General features: G+C 39.4%; 1 protein-coding gene across 1 annotated transcript in view; it reads right to left on the bottom strand.

Annotated features, from left to right (window-relative positions):
* Nucleotides 1-2,418: 2,418 nt before the first annotated feature.
* LOC142317640 (sodium-coupled monocarboxylate transporter 1-like) overlaps nucleotides 2,419-20,570 on the bottom strand; it is a 41,789-nt gene continuing 23,637 nt past the window's right edge. Inside the window, exons 4-6 of the mRNA XM_075354196.1 lie at nucleotides 6,757-6,981; nucleotides 5,837-5,952; nucleotides 2,419-2,665 (exon numbers count right to left, since the gene is read on the bottom strand). Of these exons, the coding sequence (XP_075210311.1) occupies nucleotides 2,419-2,665; nucleotides 5,837-5,952; nucleotides 6,757-6,981 (588 nt within the window). The remainder of the gene's footprint in view (nucleotides 2,666-5,836; nucleotides 5,953-6,756; nucleotides 6,982-20,570) is intronic.

The following is a 20,570-nucleotide window of genomic DNA, read 5'->3' as shown; positions in this document are numbered from 1 at the left end:
TTTACATAGGATATAAAACTGAAGATTTTAACTTGTTTGAATAATGTGAAGCAAAGGTGACATCCTGACTCTCATAGAGAAGGACACCCACCTTGTGACAATCCTGGTCCCCATACCCCTCATTCGTTCCTAGCTCTGTCGGGCTATACCGGTCATATTTTAGACCCACTAAACTTGATAACACGACAGTCATCAGGACCTCTGCAGGTGCCATGATGCAAATGCCTCAGCAGACATTTCCATCAGTGTATTTACACAACCTACTATCTTCACCTACATTATTTGGCTTCTTCTAACCACGACCACCTACTGTAACTTACAACCCTCAACTATCAAATTAACTGATTCACAGAAGTGTGAACCCTGTGCCTTCCTCCAATGTCAAAGGTTTCACACAAAAACTCTTCCTATATCTAACTTTAATTAGACTATGAAGTCACATCATTACTGGATTGAGCCTTTAAATACCAACCCTCACACCAACAAAACAAGTGTTGATCTCAACGACAACCAATAATTTAATTTACTAAAAGTCCTCTAGACTTACTTAAAAGCAAGAAATGGATTCACCAATTTAGTAACCCTCTAATGAAGACATACCCTACCTCTCTCTGATGTTGTCTGCTTTTGGGAGTGAGGTCAATGCCTACATCCTTCTGCACTGCAGCTCCATCGCAGAGTTCTCCACACATCCAACTCATCCTAACAGCGAATATCTCAACTAACCAGGGCTTGATGCCAAAACACCTACCTTGGCAAAGTAAGCGCCCAGGTTGGCCCCTAGCCATCTGTGTTGCTATTCTATTTATACATCTATAACAGTATAAGACCCCCTCAGTCATCCTTCACAGGGCTAAGAATTTAAAGAAGCCAGCAATTATGTTCCATTCCCTTTTTGGTTTTCCAATTAATTTGCAGGTCAAAACCAGAATTGATCCTCACAAGCTCTAGCTACATTGGTATATTCAGCTTTGCACCTAGATCAGACATATAAGATATGGCACATGTCATCAATGGCTCTACATTCCACACACAAGCCTGAATTAATCAAACCAAATCTAGCCAACCTATCTTAAAAATCACCATATCCAGAAAGAAACTGTGTAATATTCTGATTGGAGGAAAACCACCTATCTAATTTAACTTAAATGTTTTTGTACGTTTTGTAATTTTTTATATACCAACAGATTTATTTTTAAGTATCTGTTATAAGTAATTGTGGGTCCTTTGCACCCGTTTTGATGATTTGATTACATTTCTTTAAAATTGGATGGGTGTTTTTAATACTTAAGTGTTTTAATATATAACGGTTTTTAAATGTTTTTAATGCACAGCATTTATAGAAGATTTGCGCCGCGTATGGCCAAGGCACACCGATCGGTGCCACTTGAGGCCATCCTCGTGATATCTGGTATGACTGCAATTGATATGCTGGCAGAGGAGCGGGTAGACAGATACCAGGATATGGAGGTCTCGAATGCCAGGAGCAGGATGTTTGATCGATGGCAGAAGAGGTGGTGGGATGCGGCGGCCACCACTGGCAGGTGGACAAATCGGCTAATACTGTGTGTGGTTTAATAGGAGACACAGGGAGATGGATTTTTGGCCAACCCAATGGTTCATGGGGCATAGGTCGTTCAATGTCTACCTCCATGCTAGAGGGAGACAGGAGATACCATCATGTGTGTACTACCATGAAAGAAATGATGTAGAACACACATTTTTAATGTGTCCAAGATGAGCTACAGAGCGGCCATTTGATGGAGTGGTCTCCCCAGAGGATGTCATGAAATATATGTTGGCTTTGTGTGAAAAATAGAACATTTGTGTGGTATGGTTTAAAGATGTATCCTCTAGGAAGCTTGCAGAAGAGAAGAAGAAGTTGGGTGGTTTTTGGGCGGAGAGTGACAGTGGAAGGCAAGCCTTCAGGGGTGGGCAGTGAGGATCCAACAGGATCATCACTGCTAAGTGCCCCCAGGGAATGTGTTGCTTGATGTCGGCACTGGTGAGCCAGTGATGTGGTGATGATGCAATACCCTTAGGGTGGTTCTATCATGGCATTGTTTGAGGGAGAGGGTTTTTAGTGGGTCCCTGTCTTGTCAGGAAACCCCACACATCCAGCAGTATGGGCTGCTGGGCGTCTGGTTGCAGATTTTCCCTCCTCCAATGCAAAGAAAAAAAAAAGTGGCAAGGGCCCTATACACCCTTACCATATTATGTTTTTGGGATCTTAATGATTTTTAATGGTTGTAAATAAGTATAATTACAGGTTTGAATTATTTTACAAGACTAGTTTTTGACTAAGTTGGTAGTTTTTTATCGGGGAGGAAAAATTGCTTTTTATTTCTGTTTTGTTTGGGACAAGAGCTAATGACTACAGTAATTAATACTGATAAATCTAAAAAGAAAAAATAATACTCACTCCACTGGATCACAATATTCATAGATGGCGAACAAAGCAAGTCCTGCATAATGACTTAGCATGACAACAATCATTATCATAAATGTTGAAGTAACAATAGTCTGAACAGCCTCTTTCTTACTTTTTAAAGTCATGTAACGTTGAACTTGTGTTTCTGTCACAACACAGAAAGATAACTGGCCTAATCCACCACCGATCATTGTGTTCCAGAATGTATATCTAACTGTTAGATCGGTATCAAAACTGTAATTGAAACAAAATAATTATCCTAAAAATAATCTTTTTATTCTAACTGCTATGTAAATAAAATATTATATAAATCATGTCAGGAAAACATGTTATGTTGCTCTATGGACAAAAAAGGAACTACCCCAATATTTGCATGCTGATGGATCACCAGAGACCATGGTAAAACTTTGATTAAAGCATCATTGTGAATCATATAATTAATTATAAAATAAATAATAAATATGACTTATGTCCACATTAATTTTTTTAAATATAAATACATAAATGGTATTAAGGAAATACATACGATATGTACAAGATAAATTAAGTGCATGTTGAACATGATGAGGAAAATTCAGTTTGTAAAAAAATGTATAACTAGTTTTTTTTTAAATTTCATTTATTTTTTAAAGGAAAATATTTTAATTGTATTTTGAATAAATTACAATTTAAAAATCATCCAAAAGTATATAGTACATTGACAGAACTTTTTTCTTTAAATACTTTATAGTTGTTTTCCAAACTTTTCTGATGGTAAAGAGGAGGGTTTTAGTCATAATTTGATAGCACTTTTTCCTCTTGCTGATACCAGCTAGAAAAATTCAAATAAAATATTTTTTTTTTTAAAACATTAAAATGTTGTTCATAATTTTATAATTATGAACAGTTGAATGCATGAGCACAAAAAATCTTTCCACGTTTAGTATACTTTTTAGCAAGTTTTTTTTTATTTAAGTTTATCCACTTCTTGCCATGTTCATTAATGAATTTAACAATGCAAGAGGATTCAGTTCATCAGTTAATCGTATTAAACCAGTTTTCAATCTGATAACATTACATGTGTACGAAAACTTTTATTTTCAACTACCAGTATCAGTTATATAATTATATTTTATGGTTGTTCATTTCACAAACAGAATATTACATTAACAGTACTGTTTTATATATTAAATTTTAATTATAATCTGTCATAAATTTCTTGGTTATTTTATTATCTATACTTGTACAAACTAAAAATAATTTTTTCTGATAAAAAATTTTATCTATTCTGAAAAATTGTTTCACAATTTTTGCACATGAAATGTAGCTTAGCATACATTTATTCATATTTTTTCTTTATGATGAATTTCTGTCAATTTGGTTAACGTAATAGAAAAATAAATTTTCATAAAATTATCTTTATTTTTGTTTTTTTGTATTATTTATTTATTTTGTTACTGTTTTTTTAAGAAATGAAAATTAAAACTTCAAAGAAATGTCATTCTTATTGAGTAATTTTTAATTAATTAAATTTAGTTAATTATCAGATTAATATAGAAAGCAAATAAATAATAATTAACATAGATTAGTGAAACCAAATAAATACTCCTTTCATAAAATAATTACGTCATGAACTTTTTAAATAATTACAAATTTTATTTACGATTCAGCGTGCAACACCTAATTAAGAATAACACAGTTTTAATATATAAATTAAGTATTATAATAATAAAATATAATTATATATTGTTACTTAATATATAATTAAGTTTTAATAATGTAAGAAAAACTAAAGTAACAGAAGTATTTACAACAAAGAGAATATATTTCTAAGGAAGAATAGAAAAAGTAAAAATTACAGATATTCTGGGACTGTGGTGACAGAGAAATGGAAGTAAAAGGAATGGAAATTTGTCTCAAAATTTCTGTTCCTTTAATTGGAATGGAAATTCCACACTGGAAATAAAAGGAAGGCTAGCAATGGCAAAAGAAATTTTCAGTAAAAAAGGCAAATTACTATGTAATAAAAGTCTGGACTTAGAGTTAAGGAATAGATTAGTCGAATGCTACGTATGGAGCATCTTGTTGTATGAAAGTGACGCATGGACATTGAAAGAGGATGAGTGACTAGATTGAAGCTTTTGAGATGTGGATGTAGAGGAAGATGGAGAAAATAAAACGGACAGATAAAATGAGGAATGAGTAAGTAATGAACAAAATTAAAGAAGAAAGAGCACTTATGCAAGAACTGTACAGAAAAAGGAGATTGGTTAGGACATGTGGTTAGAGGATGTTGAATCTTTACAACTGCATTGTAAAGGTCAGAAAAAGGAGAAAGGAGATGAGGAAGAAGAAGAATTAAGTTAATAAATGAGCTGAAGATTGGAAAACTATTTGAGGATGAAAGAAAGGCTTGAAACAGAAATGAATGAAGAAATAGTGGTGGATAAGGGAAGGGACCTGCTGCTAGGCAGAACATCAAATGATGATGGTAATATAAATTAAAGTTATGGGTAATCAAAAAAGAAATGCTGGTTAGAATTCTTACTCCATTAAACCACATTTAATTTTCAAAATTATTAATTAATTTGATTTGACATTTTTACATTAAATTTAATGACTTACTTTATAAATACATGGTATTGTGTTTCAAGAAAAAAGTTTTGAATTAACAATATATTGATTAATTACTGGTGTCTTACTGCTAACTACTAAAAGTTTGATTATTAACTAACCTGCAATTAGCAGACTTGTAACAAAAGTTGATCTTCTACAACCTTTTTCTTTTCCCTGTTCAGCCTCCGGTAACTACCGCTTAGATAATTCTTCAGAGGATGAAATGAGAGTGATATGTATGAGTGTAAATGAAGTGTAGTCTTGAACATTCTCAGTTTGACCATTCCTGAGATGTGTGGTTAATTGAAACCCAACCACCAAAGAACACCGGTATCCACGATCTAGTATACAGATCCATGTAAAAATAACTGGCTTTACTAGGACTTGAACGCTATAACTCTCGACTTCCAAATCAGCTGATTTGGGAAGACGCGTTAACCACTAGACCAACCCGGTGGGTTGATCTTCTACAACCTATGTAGTACCTCTTACACTGATGAAGGAACTACCTAATATCTAAGAAAAACATCTCTTGGCTCATTCAATGTGTTTAGAAAACAATTTTTTATCTGCTTACCAATAAACTCATATATTCCATTCACCATCAAACCACATATAAATATGTACGTAGACTAAGTTTCATGTATATTTACTTATTACAGCTATGTGTTTTAAAATATAATTTAAAAAAAAAGATATTTTAATTTGTAACAAGAGCATATAAATTTTCCAAGATATATGTTCTAACGAACAGAAATACAATTATTGAAAAAACAAAATTTCTTAAATAGTTGATAATAATATATTTACTTAAAAAACTGCATTCGCCCTCCTTTATATGCTGATTCCAAAACAGGTAAAACTCCACCTTTTTCAATTGTAGCCACTACTAAAATAAGTATCAATGACCCAAAAAATATTATTGCCTGAAAGATTAAATCAAAATCTTTACTAGATTAATTAATATTACTTTTACTGAAACAATTCATTTATTATTAATAAATGTTAATACCTAAAAATTAAAAATTTTTGCCTTCCTTGTAACCAAATTCAAATTTTTTACTCATTTCATATCTGGATCTCATATTATGTACCAAATCCAGAAAAAAAAGATAAAATAAGAGATATAATAAGAAGAGTGGATTAAGTTTGTAATAGTTTATTAAAAAAACTTCACTGTAATGATTTAATTTTTCCATTCTTAGTTTTTATTTGCATGTATTCTGAAACAGTTTGCAGCTATTAATACTAGACTACTACTCAAAAATCTCATAAACATAAAAAAAATTACATGCTTTTGATCTCAGTCTAAATACTAACATAAATAATAAAATTTATTGATTTTATAACATAAGCATAAATAACATTCATTTTGAGTAAAAATATACAAAAATAATTTAATATAGAATTAATAAGAGTTTTCAAGTTAAATGACAAATAAGATAGACAATCCTGATATAAGACTATATATGAAATCAAGTGGAAATGAATTCCTGAATTCAAAGGCTCTCACATCATTATAATAATAGTGCACTCTTTTTGTTGAAATTATACTGTTTGATATTTACTGAACTGCCATGGATCAGTAACAATATAAAAAATTTAATTAGATTTAAATGATTTTAAATGCCCTTGTGATTAAACAAAACCAGAAACATGGCTATCCAATTCCCTTTAAAAACATTTTCTTAGATACATATACTTAAAAAACTTGACGTGTTAATACTAACCTGAAATACATCTGTCATAATAACACCTCTTATGCCGCTGATTGTTGCATAAAACGTGCAAGTAACACTTATTATCACTATTGCCCATTCCACAGGAAAGCCAGTCATAGTTTCTAATGCCAATGCTGGAATATATAATGTGATACCAGAATTAAATGTTGAGACTAGACAAGAAAATGCAGAGGCAAAAATTCTCAGACCATAATTAAATCTTTTTTCCAGATACTGAAAAAAAATTATTATTTAGCCAATATTAACATTATATGGAAAACATAAAATCTGAAATCAAAAAAAGAAAGTTTTAATAATTTAATGTATTGACTTTAAGCTAAAATCAAACAATTTACTATTTTTTTAATAACTAGCATATTTAACAATATAATGCAAACAAAAACCAGAAAATTGTCAACATTATCTTAAATTCTCAGTTAATGATATAAAAAAGAAGATTTAATCGTCTCCATAAAAATTAATGAATATATATCACGATTAATCATGCAAAGTTTTTCGCAACTTCAAAGACTATTTTCATAAAATTCTTTTAACAATATTTAGAGCCATTTTATGTCAAAAGAATAGGAAAAAAATTATTAAAAAACCAAATAAATTTCATACTGCACTATAGTATTATAAGATGACATCAGTAATAATCAAATTTTAAAACTTCTTACTTACTTCATTTTAATGGTTTGGGGGGAGGGTTTGAGCAATTCTTCTGCACGTTGTATTCTAAAAAAATAAAAATAGTTTTTTCTATGAAACCAGACAACAGAACTGTTTTCTTGTAATTCAACACAATACTTCGATTTATGAAAAGGGCCTTGCATTATGTTTGTGTTGCCATTTTTAATAAATTACCAAAACAACTAAAAAAAAATCTTTCCACCAATTTACATAAAATAAAATTAAAAAATTTTCCTTTACAAAAAAAAAATATTACCATGTCAATAATTTTTATGCCTGGTCTAGTGGTAACTCGTCACAAATCAATTTGATTAACACCTGGTTTTTGAAGTCAAAGGTTCTTAGGTTCAAAACCTTGTAAAATTTAGTTGCTTTTATATGGATTTGAATACTAGACAGTGGATACCAGTGTACTTTGGTGGTTGTAGTTGAAGTAACCACACAAGCAATAGTAGGCCTGTGTATGTACAAGACTCTCTCTGCTCTCTGATTGTTTCTGCTCCTTCTGTGAGCTTAAACCACACTAAAATTCTTGGAGTAGAAATCAAGTAGAATTAAATTTTTATTTGTTTATTGGTAAATTATTAAGAAAGTTATTTCATTCCAAATCTAAAAAAGTGTATTTTCCGGCAAAACATTGTTATGTTTACCCTGTTTTTTTTAGAACCTAAGTGAAGTAAAGGTCTGGGACCGCTTTCATTCAATTTCTTAGATCAATAACCATAAGAAAGCACCAAATTTACCCCTTAATTTGAATCTAAGAGTTTTAGTATGGTTTAAGTTCACAGAGGGGACAGAAAGCAAGGATAAATGTTTCTTGATCCAAAACTCATAAACGAACCGTTTTCTGATGTATGTTTATATGAATTTTTTTTCTTATTTTTGGCTATAAAATCATCTTCCGAGTGATTACTGCCGTGCAATTTGAAATCACCAGCATATATTTAGAGACATTTAATTTGTAGTAATTATTATTTTTATTATTATTTAATTGTTTTTCTGAATTTTTATGGGCATCGAATGCTAGGGTAATTAGCCCTCGTCACATTCTTTAAAAGAAATTAGTATCACCATCAGGATCGTCATATGTAAGGGTGTAAAGGGCCCTTACATTTTATTTAAAAACACAAACTTCATAAAAACACTTAAGACACAAAACGACAAAGACAGACACAGCGCATAAGGGGAGTAAAGGGCCCCAAAATTAAAATTTGAGTTAAAAACTCAAAGACCATATAATAAAAATGTAAGTCATGCCATACCATTTCATTCTTCTTCCACCTGTCTCGTTTATAATTTGTTCAAGCACCCTCGAGGCGACCAGAAACCGCCGTTGAGCAGTATATCAGTGGCGCCAGGGTGCCGTGGCAGTTGACTCCTCTTTATGAACAGGCTACAGCCATGCACCACGCCCACCCATAGCCTCGCGCCCTCAGTCCACCCTTGAGGGTCCCCCATGCCATCATCGGACCTACTCCGACTCACTGCTCTTGAATGCAGATGAGCCAGGGTGGCCTAAGCAAGAGGGCTACCTCCCGTCACTGCACGTGCCACGCTTCGAGACTCCCATACATATAAAATTTCCATCTTAGAGATTCTCTAACACAGCTTTAAAATTTTCAAACTTTTACAGCCTTCTAAGAAGTCCACTGGCGTGCAAAAAAGCAACTATTTTTTTCTTCATTTCCATTATCCAGATCAGCAGTAATGTCATTTCTTAGACGGAGCCTCTTTCTGAGGTCCTTATATATTGTACACTCTTCTATTAGATGCTTGATTGTCAGTGTTTTATTACAAACACCGCGCATTGGTCTCCGCCAAGATTGCTACCTATTCCAGACCGCACGGCTGGTCTGGAATAGGTAGCACGATGTTCATATACTGCAGCCATAGGTTGATTCGTAAACAATTCATTATTTATATGAGCAGGGAAAGCCCATACATTTGCTGCATATGTTAACAAAAGGATCTCTCTTCTATAATGTAGTGGCATTATTCCGGCTTCAGACATCAGACTAGCCGCCGGACTTGTGCGGAAAGCGCCTGTTGCATATCTTATTCCGCTATTATGAATTACGTCTAACTTTTTTAAATGCGACTTTCTAGCGGATGAATATACAATACATCCGTAGTCGAGTTTCGATTGAACCAGTGCCTTATACAATCTCAATAATGTCTCTTTGTCTGAGCCCCAATTTAAGTTCGATAAACATTTTATAATGTTTAGGGCTCTTTTGCATCTATCACTCAAGTCCTGTATATGTAATCCCCACGTAAGGGATTTATCCAATACTAGTCTTAAATATCTTGCGTAGTCTTTATATTGTATTGGATTATCACCAATTGTCAACGCAGGACTTTGATGAGGAATTCTCTTCCTACAAAAGTGTACACAGCACGTTTTTTCTGGTGAGAATTGGAATCCGTTATTCCTTGCAACTTCATTTAGAGCGTTGATCGCTCGTTGCAATTTGTACTTCACCATAACAGTCTTGCTGCTGGCATACACAATTGCCAAATCATCAACTTAAACGCTTTTGCTGATTTCTACTGGAATGGCTAATATCAATTTGTTAATGGCGATCATAAACAAGGTACCGCTCAACGGCGAACCCTGCGGTATGCCATTTTCCAAGACTCTTTCAGGTGAATATTCATTGTTGACGTGTACTTGGAAGGTACGGTCATATAAATAATAAACAACCATCCTATGGCTGCATTATACGAACGTCGTGCTACCTATTCCAAACCAGCCGGTATTAGGTACCACGAATTAAGAAGTAAATACAAAATTGCCATTCCAGATACATTAGCAATTTCTACTAGAGAAATACCGCCATGGCTCTTGCCAGTGGTAAATGCAAGGTTAGATCTCTCTCAAGGAGAAATAAAAAAGAAACCAGCAGTGATCATCCAACAGGAATTTTTGGCAACCGTCAGTAGTTACGAAGAACATATTAGAATTTATACTGACGGTTCTAAAACCGAACATGGTGTTGGATGCTCCATATATGTAAATGGAGAAGCCCACTTTTGGAAACTGCTAAATGTGGCCAGTGTCTACACGGCAGAACTTACTGCAATTCAACAAGCTCTTCGCTACACTGAACACTATTGCGAAGAGAGAGTGCTAATATGTTCCGATTCATTAAGTGCGCTTGTCGCAATTCGGAACAAGAACATTAAGGGTGTCCTAATTGCAAACATTCTGTCCATTTTATACGTTCTAAATCAACGAGGACAGCGATGTGTATTTGTATGGACTCCAGGGCATGCTGGTATTACAGGTAATGAAAACGCAGACGAAGCTGCCAGAAAGGCAACAGTCTGCGATCTTTTGAATGCATTTCCTGTAAGAGTGACAGATGTTAAAAGCTGTCTAACAAACATAGTAAAAAACAAGTGGAATGCTGAATGGAGGAGTTTAAATACAAAATTAAACTCAGTAAAAACTTCTCCATATAAATGGAAAAGCGACTTTAAGTTGACTCGCCGTGAACAAGTAGCGGTGACCAGACTTAGAATCGGTCACACGCGATTAACAAATTCATATTTGTTAACCGGCAAAGTGAGACCAATGTGCGGTGTTTATAATAAAACACTGGCAATCAAGCATCTAATAGAAGAGTGTACCATATATGAGGACCACATAAAGAGGTTCCGTCTTAGAAATAATATTACTGCTGATCTGGATAATGGAAATGAAGAAAATATAGTTGCATTTTTACACGCCAGTGGACTTCTTAGAAATCTGTAAAAGTAGAAAATTTTAAAGCTGTGTTAGAGAATCTCTAAGATGGAAATTTTATATGTATGGGGGTCTCGAAGCGTGGCACGTGTAGTGACGGGAGGTAGCCCTCTTGCTTAGGTCACCCTGACTCACCTGCATTCAAGAGCAGTGAGTCGGAGTGGGTCCGATGATGGCATGGGGGACCCTCAAGGGTGGACTGAGGGCGCGAGGCTATGGGTAGGTGTGGTGCATGCCTGTAGCCTGTTCATAAAGAGGAGTCAACTGCCACGGTACCCTGGCGCGACTGATATACGGCTCAACGGCGTTTCTGGTCGCCCCGACAGTGCTTAAACAAACTATAAACGAGACTTGTAGAAGAAAGAAAGAAATGGTATTGATAAGTTGAATTTTTAATTTCATGGTCTTTTGAGAACATTATCTAAAATTTTAATATCGGGGCCCTTTACACCCGTAAGTGTTGTGTTCGTCTTTGTTATTTGTGTTTTAATGTTTTTGTGTGTGTAGTTTTGTGCTTTTAAATAAAATGTAAGGGCCCTTTACACCCTTACATATGACGATCCTGATGGTGATAATAATTTCTTTTAAAGAATGTGACGAGGGCTGATGACCTTAGCAGTCGATGCCCGTAAAAAAAAAAAATAATAATAATAATGCCCTGAGGTAGATAATCTCCACATCCGGAACATAACATCTACGTTCCACGTCCAGGGCGGCAACAGCTGTACTCAAGTACATTACATATAGCTGGCTAACGGGGTTCCGAGTGTTGTTTCTCGGATATGCTTTTTTCGGCCGATTTTCATCTATAGGTCGTATTACAGGACTGGACTTTGCGGCCACCTGCAGATACGAAATTCTTAATGATTATGGAAATGGATTGATACTACCTTTAGAGCTGGCGATGTGGCGGCCACGGGTGAAGTTATTTGCAGGTGTAACGGAGTCCTTTCGTTGGCATGTAGACAACGAACTACATGCTTGCCCCCGCGATGGCAAGCATGTAGTTAAGGTGCCCATGTTGTTGGGGGCATGGGAGCCCTGAAAGCCTCGGTGTGTAAGGGCCTGGAGTCAGTGCAGAGACTGCGGATCCGCTTTCTGCCAGGACATATGCCGGTTCCACCGGAGTACCGAAACGGACCTCCAGAGTTGGTAGCCCTGGAGTGGGGGTGTACCCCGGCGGCTAGCCTTACTACAGAAGGGATTAACCGTTCATGAATATTGAACAACCAAAGTGGCAGAGGGTTCACGTAAACACCCTCGTCTAGAACCAGCCGTTTCGCCTGAGGCAAAACGGGGAAAGAGGGCAGAATCTAGGAAAATTGAAGTTGAGGCTAGGAAATGCTTGCAAAAAGCTTTCTTCAAAAGCAACGTCCCAAAACCAAAATACTTAGTTATTACAAAAGAAGACGGTAATTTCTCGAAGGTGAGTCCATTCCTCATTGCTCGAGAAATAACAAAATGTGCTGGAGGCCCTGTTAAGGAAATTAGGAAAACTTTCACGGTACTTCATGTAGAGACTGTAAATGATATACAGTCTCAGAAGATCCTAGGGCTTAAAAAAATTGGAGAATTGGCTGTACGTGTTGATCCCCACGGTACGCTCAACACCTCAAGGGGTGTTGTGGTCTGTCGGGATCTTCTTAACTGTACGGAGCAGGAAATCGTCGAAGAACTAGCACCGCGGGGAGTAGTAGAATGCCTGAGGTTCATCATGAGAAGGAATGGCGAAGTCCTACCTTCAGCATCCCATGTTCTTACATTTAACCGGCCTACTTTACCGGAGAAGATAAGAGTGGGCATACATCGGATGGATGTGCGGGCATTTATCCCGCAACCAATGCGATGCTTTAAGTGCCAACGCTTTGGACACACCGCTGTTAGGTGTGAGAGGCCGCAAATATGCGTGTTCGGTGATGAAGTTCATAAAGGAGAGCCATGTAAGGAGCCTCCTACTTCTATAAACTGCAGAGGACAGCATTCCTGTAGATCCAGGAACTGTCCTGTATACAAAGACGAAGTAGCTGTGCAGGAAGTAAAAATCCTGCAAAAGGTCAGCTACTTTGAAGCAAAGAAGATCGTAAACGCCCGCAGACCTAGAGCAACAACAACCTATGCTCAGGCTGCGGCTGCTGTTCCTGCTTCTGCTCCAGTGGCTGTTGATGAGAATACAATCATCAACAAACTTGCACCTTCCTTGGCTGGCTTAATTGAGAGGATCATTGAAAATAAAATGAAGCCTCTCAGCACTAAAGAATCTGCTAAGCCAAGAATAATTGTACAGCCTCCTGAAGACACATCTCCAAAACAGAAAGTCGCTCCAGTACAGAAGAAAATAGACACTAAACCTGAAATCCAAGTCCGTCTTAGTGAGATTTTAGTCGATGAAAAGAAAGTGGCAGCTACAGAGTCTGTTATGAAGGCTCCCAAGCCTCCTGTAACTGAAGTGGCCTCTAAGCCTCAGAGGCCACAAACCATTTCACAGGGGGGACGAGTGTCCCCCCTTCCACAGGCGGTGACCGGTGCGACCCCCGTGTCTGGGGTCGGCCAGGTTGCCGCCCCACAATCAGCGCCTGTAACCGGTGCCGATCCATGCCCGTCGTCGTCGGTGGCTTCGGTGGTCTCCGATTCGGAGACCGGAAGATACACGGGCGACGACCTTCTCCACGAACACGATGCTGTTCGAAAGATGGAGAAAAAAAGGACAAAAGGGTGGCCGAAAGGCAAGCCCAGACGATAATATAATTTAAAATCAGCGAGTCGATAGTACAATGGAACATCAATGGATGTTTTTCAAACATCCATGAGCTCCAACGCTTGGTACATGATGTAGACCCGATTTGTATATGTCTGCAAGAAACGTATTTCCGCCGAAATGAAAATTTTAAATTAAAAGGATTCGATATATTTCAGAGAGATCAACCGCCAAATGTAAGAGTTAGAGGTGGAGTAGCCATATTAACATCGACCAGAGCTACCACCGAAGCGGTTGTTCTAAACACAAACCTACAAGCGGTCGCCGTTAGAATGAAGCGTCCGCTTCAGGTCACTGTCTGCAGCATATACTTGCCGAATTTTGATTGGAATAAGGATGACATAACAATACTAAATTCTGAGCTTCCCCCACCTGTTTTACTGGTGGGTGACTTTAATGCTTATAATTCTCTTTGGGGATCGGATTTATGCTACGCTGGTACGTTTCTTTTATCAACGATGTCAATGCGGGATTGAGCCTTCTCATGTTTAGATGGTTCTGGGCGGTGAGTCGACTCTATCTTAGCATCAATGATTTTTTCTATCATTGTTGCAAGGCTTGGTGCCATTGTATTAAGCAACTGCTCCACATTAATTTTGGATGAAGAAGGAGCAGCAGCTGCTTCAGCATAAGTGGTCGATTATCGAGGAGTTCGTTGACTAACAATTTTCTTCGCTTCAGGATAACTAACCTTCTGAAGCGTTTTAATTTCCTGAATGGCCGTTTCAGATTTATAAACTGGGCAATTCCTGGATCGGCACTTTTGGTGACCTTTACAATTAATACAGATTGGAGGGTCTTTGCATGGTTCGCCCTCATGTATTTTCATTAAACATATGCAGATTTCCTGCGCTTCACATCTAGCTGCAGTGTGCGCGAAACGTGGACACTTGAAACATCGCATAGGCTGCGGAATAAACCCACGTACATCAAGCCGATGTATACGCACCTTTTCAGGAAGGGTAGGCCTGTTAAATGTTAATACATGAGAGGCGCTTGTGGCGAATCGGAGGTTTCTAAACGAGGGTGTTTACGTGCACCCTCTGCCACGTTTGTTTGTTCAATATTCATGAACGTTTATCCCTTCTGTAGCAAGGATAGCCGCCGGGGTACACCCCCACTCCAGGGCTACTAAACTTGGAGGTCCGATCTGGTACTCCGGTAGAACCGGCATATGTCCTGGCAGAGAGCGGATGCGCAGTCTCTGCACTGACTCCAGGCTCCTACTCACCGAAGCTTTCAGAGCTCCCATGCACCGACATACATGGGCACCATTGCTACATGCTTGCCATCGCAGGGGGCGTGTGGACAACGGAAGGATACCCTTACACCTGCAATAACATTGATCCTGGCCGCCACATCGCCAGCTCTAAAAGTGGTATGAGTCCATTTCCAAAATCGTTTGATATTCCATTTCCTGCAGGTAGCCGAAAAATCCAGTCCGTTTAGTGACCTGAAGTTGGAAACAGGTCAAACGTAAAAAAGCATAACCGGGGAATTTACTCGGAACCCCGTTCGCCAGCTACATGTAATGTACGTAAGTACAGCTGTTGCTGCCCTAGACGTGGAACATAGATGTTGTGTTCCGGACGAGGGGATTATCTACCTCAGGGCCATTATTATTTTATTGGTTTTTTTTTTTTTAGGTTTAAGGGGGATCGACTACTTTGGTCATTAGCCCCATCCCACTTCAAAAAAAAAGAAAAAAAAAGGTTCAATGATTCACATTCTTATGAATCAAAAAATGTTCAAAAATTTACGTTCTTCTGCAACTTCGAATCCAGAATATTACTTCCTAGGCTTTCCTTTCGGCTATCCTTTCTTGCACCGTTTCTCCATTCTTCTAACGGCCTCAACCTCTGATGACAGCGTATCTAACCCCTCAGACATGGCATCGTCTTCCTCTCTTTCCGATGCCAGTGACGTTCTGCGGCTGACGTCAGGAGACAAAAACATCGTTGGTGCAGTTAGCATCGTTGCTATTGAATCTAAACTAGCAAGCGATGCACTTTCCGCGGTTGATGAACTGGATTCTACCTCTGCTGCAGTGCTGGGTTTAGCTGAAATAGATGCTCTCGCTGAAGCTGTTCTTTGAGCTTTTGGAGACTCCATTGTTGCAGTTTTTATTTCATCTGCGTCTGGTGCTTTTTCTATAATAACTTGCACCTCCATTTCAGTAGAGTCAGATTTTCTTGTCGCAATTTCTTTTGGTTTGTGACTACATGACGGAGTGATCTGTTTCTCTCCATAAGATAAATCAAGATTTTTAATTTTAACGCAAGTTGGTGACTTTACAATCACAGATTTAGTTGGTTTTTTAAACGGCGCTGGTGCGTCTCTGATGTCAACGGCGTCAGTCCGGGGATGAGCCTTCTCATCTTTACTTTGTTTTCTCTGATGAGCCGACTCAATCTTTGAATCAATGATTCTTTCAATCATTGTCGCAAGACTTGGTGACATCGTGTTAAGCAACTGCTCCATATTAATTTTAGATGTGGAAGGGGCAGCCGCTGCTTCTGCGTAAGAAGTCGATGGTCGTGGTGTAGGCTGATTAACAATTTTCTTCGCTTCAGGATAACTGACCTTCTGAAGCGTTTTAACTTCCTGAACGACTGTTTCTAATTTATATGTAGGGCAGTTTCCTGAACGACAATTGTGATGCCCTTTACAGTTAACGCAGGTTGGAGGATCTTTACATGGGTCCCCCTCATGTGTTTTCTCTCCACATATACATATTTCCTGCGCTTCACATCTTGCTGCTGTGTGTCCGAATCGTTGACACTTAAAACATCTCATCGGCTGCGGAATGAAAGCTCGTACATCAAGCCGATGGATGCCAGCTCGTACTTTTTCAGGAAGATTCGGCCTATTAAATGTCAAAACATGCGAGGCCGAAGGAAGAATCTCACCATTTCTTCTCATAGTAAGTCTGCGACATTGAGTCACTCCCTGACTCGACATTTCTTGTACAATTTTTTCTTCTGTACAATTAAGAAGATCGCGACAAACAACAACTCCTCTGGATGAGTTCCGTGTGCTATACGGTTGAACAGAAACCGCAAATTCACCGATCTTCTTCAACGCCTGAACTTTCTAGCTTTGCATGTCGTTGATGGTTTCGACATGCAATTCATTAAAAGTTTTACGAATTTCTTTGAGAGGACCACCAGCACAATTAGTAATTTCTCTTGCGATTAAGAATGGACTAACTTTTTGAAAGTTTCCATTCTCCTTTGTAATAATTTAAAATCTTGGCTTAGGTACGCTATAGCCAAATAAACTTTTCTTTAAGTCTTTACTGATTCTATCAGCATCTTTCTTTATCTTATCAGATTCCTTACTTTTTTCCTCTTCGCATGTGGCGAATCGGAGGTTTGTAGACGAGGTTGTTAACATGCATCCTCTGCCACGTTAGTTTGTTCAAGAATATTCATGAACATATATCCCTTCTGTAGCAAGGCTAGCCGCCGGGGTACACCCCCACTCTAGGGCTACTAACCTTAACCCACCGGGTTGGTCTAGTGGTTAACGCGTCTTCCCAAATCAGCTGATTTGGAAGTCGAGAGTTACATCGTTCAAGTCCTACTAAAGACAGTTATTTTTACATGGATTTGAATATTAGATCGTGGATACCGGTGTTCTTTGGTGGTTGGGTTTCAATTAACCACACATCTCAGGAATGGTCGAACTGAGAATGTACAAGACTACACTTCATTTACGCTCATACATATCATCCTCATTCATCCTCTGAAGAATTATCTAAACGGTAGTTACCGGAGGCTAAACAGGAAAAAGAAAAGGGCTACTAACCTTGGAGGTCCGATCCGGTACTCCGGTGGAACCGGCATATGTCCTGGCAGAGAGCGGATGCGCAGTCTCTGCACTGACTCCAGGCTCCTACTCACCGAAGCTTTCAGAGCTCCCATGTACCGACATACATGGGCACCATTGCTACATGCTTGCCATCGCAGGGGGCGTGTGGACAACGGAAGGGTATCCGTTACACCTGCAGTAACATTGACCCTGGCCGCCACATCGCCAGCTCTAAGAGTGGTATGAGTCCATTTCCAAAATCGTTTACTATTCCATTTCCTGCAGGTAGCCGAAAAATCCAGTCCGTTTAGTGACCTGAAGTTGGAAACAGGTCAATAAAGTAATACATCCGAGGAATTTACTCGGAGCCCCGTTAGCCAGCTATATGTATTGTACATAAGTACAGCTGTTGCCGCCCTGGACGTGGAACGTAGATGTTGTGTTCATTAATAATAATGATTATTATTTTTTTTTTTCTTTCCGTAGCGAAGGAAAAAGCTCTGCCAGCCGCCGTCAGGCCCGTACTGACGGCAGTGCGGGGCTCTCACCCGCTACAAAACCTCCCCTTCTACCATGCAGGGGCCGGATCTAAGCCATATGGTATGTACAGCCCCTGCATGTTCACCCAGGCACTCCACCATCCGAATCCGTGTGACCGGAAGGCTTCCCCATGAGGCAATCGACGAGCGACGACTCCGAGGAGCCCCCGCCGCCCAACCCCAAAAGCTGGCCTTCCTTGATCACCCGTCATCGAACTCCAAGCCTCCATAGATTCGCATCAACTCCGCTTGCCGTCGCCTCTCTTCATTGGCCTTCTCTCGTATCATTGATGCGATCGTAGTCGAGATGCATTCCCACTTGTTGCCATTGCTGAGCATTACCTCAATTATATTGTTTGCCACCTCCACATCCTGACCCTCGAGCACTACGCGGAAGTTGTGCCATCTAGGGCAATAAAATACTACATGCTCTGCTGTATCCAGTCCGCCGCAACCGTGATAGCGACTTGTATGGCATCTGCCCATCCTGTACAGGTAGTCTCGAAAACATCCATGTCCAGACAGAAACTTGGTGAATTCGTAGCCTGTATTACCATGCTTTCGCTCCACCCAGTTCCTGACGTCTCGTATGAGCCCATAGGTCCACCTTCCTTTGTCTGACTCTCGCCATCTGTCACGCCAAGCCATGTAGAGACCATCAATTGCCTCCTTTCTGTCCCCTCCATTCACTATTGCAGCTCTCATTTGCGCTTGTAAGTCTATGGGCGGTACTCCAGCTATAACCGAAGCCGCCTCGGCGCTGATCGTTCGATACCCTGCGATGGCATGTATGTTCAGCCTACGTTGTTGCATAACCAAACGCCTCACGTTCATTGCCCTCGACAACGCTCCCAGCCATACAGGAACTCCATATAACCCCACAGAAGAGTACACACTGGCCAACAGTTTCCTCTTACCCGTCTGAGGACCCCCCTTATTTCTCATCATGTTGCTCAGCGCCTTCACCACATTTTCGCCCTTTCTCGCTGCCTCCTCAACATGTATAGTAAAGGATCGGTTCTTGTCCAGCCACACGCCTAAATACTTCACGGCTGGACTAGGATGGACTATCGTGTGTTCCACTCTAAAACGCAATGGATGCAATCTGCGCCTTCCAGCCAAACAACCACTTTCACTTTGTCTTCAGCGAGCCGTAGACCATGAGCTATTAGCCACCTCTTAACCACATCAGCCGCTTCTTCATCGGCCACCATCAGTTCTTCTTCCGTTTTGCGCACAATTACAAGTGACAAATCATCAGCAAACGCCACCGGAGTGACGCCCGCCGGATAGCGCTACCTTAGAACATTATCGAAAGCAATGGTCCACAAGGCCGGACCCAACACCGAACCCTGAGGGACGCTCCTCTCCACCGGAAATTTCGTTTCACCCCCTTTCGATCTGTCCTTAAAATATTCGTGCAACAACCGTCGCAGGTATGCCGGAATTTGTCTTACTTCTAGTTCATGAAATATAACATCCCATGGTAGCTCATTAAACGCATTGCGTATATCTAACAGCATGACCGCTACTATCTCCCTCGACCTCCGTGTGCCCTCTGTAGCTGATCGAATAACATTCATCACTCGACCGATCGCATCAATCGCTGAGCGTCCAGGCCGGAAACCAAATTGGTCCCCATGAAGTCCCCCTGCCACCTCTACGCCGTCGTTGAGTCTTCGAAGAACAAGTCTTTCAAACAACTTCGCAAAGCAATTCAATAAACAAAGTGGTCGAAACGAAACCCCGTAGGACCAGCAGTCTTCCTTAGCATCACCAATCTTGCACCTCTCCACCGTTCAGGTATCCATTCCATCTCCAATATCATATTCATTGCACGCAATACCACACCAGGCACCGTCTCAGCCACAATTTTTATGACCTCCGGGGGGATTCCATCCGGCCCAGGACTCTTCCAGCCTTTAATCAACTTAGTCGCCTCACTCAGGTCTTGCAGCGAGAATGGAACCATTGATTCCACCACAATTTCTTCCCGTTGAAAGTCCACTCCTTTCGGAAACAGTTCATCAACACCTTTCCTCAGCTCATCGTCGGTGAGGAGTGGCAACCGTCTTCCAAACTTTTTTTGTGACGATACGGTAGGCATCTCCCCACGGATCAATTTCCACAGCATCACACAATTGCTACCACTTGAATTTTTTGGACGCAGCAATTGCTCCACGAAAGTTCCGTCTAGCAAGCCGCAACCTTCCGATCTCCTCTTCTATGTTCTCACCCCACCTCTGCGTTCGCTTGAGACAGCGCCTATTCACCA

Source organism: Lycorma delicatula, chromosome 1 (assembly GCF_047948215.1).
Source record: "Lycorma delicatula isolate Av1 chromosome 1, ASM4794821v1, whole genome shotgun sequence".
In the NCBI taxonomy this organism is placed as follows: domain Eukaryota; kingdom Metazoa; phylum Arthropoda; class Insecta; order Hemiptera; family Fulgoridae; genus Lycorma; species Lycorma delicatula.
The sequence above is the reverse complement of the archived record's forward strand: the minus strand, read 5'-3'. Positions and strand labels throughout refer to the sequence as shown.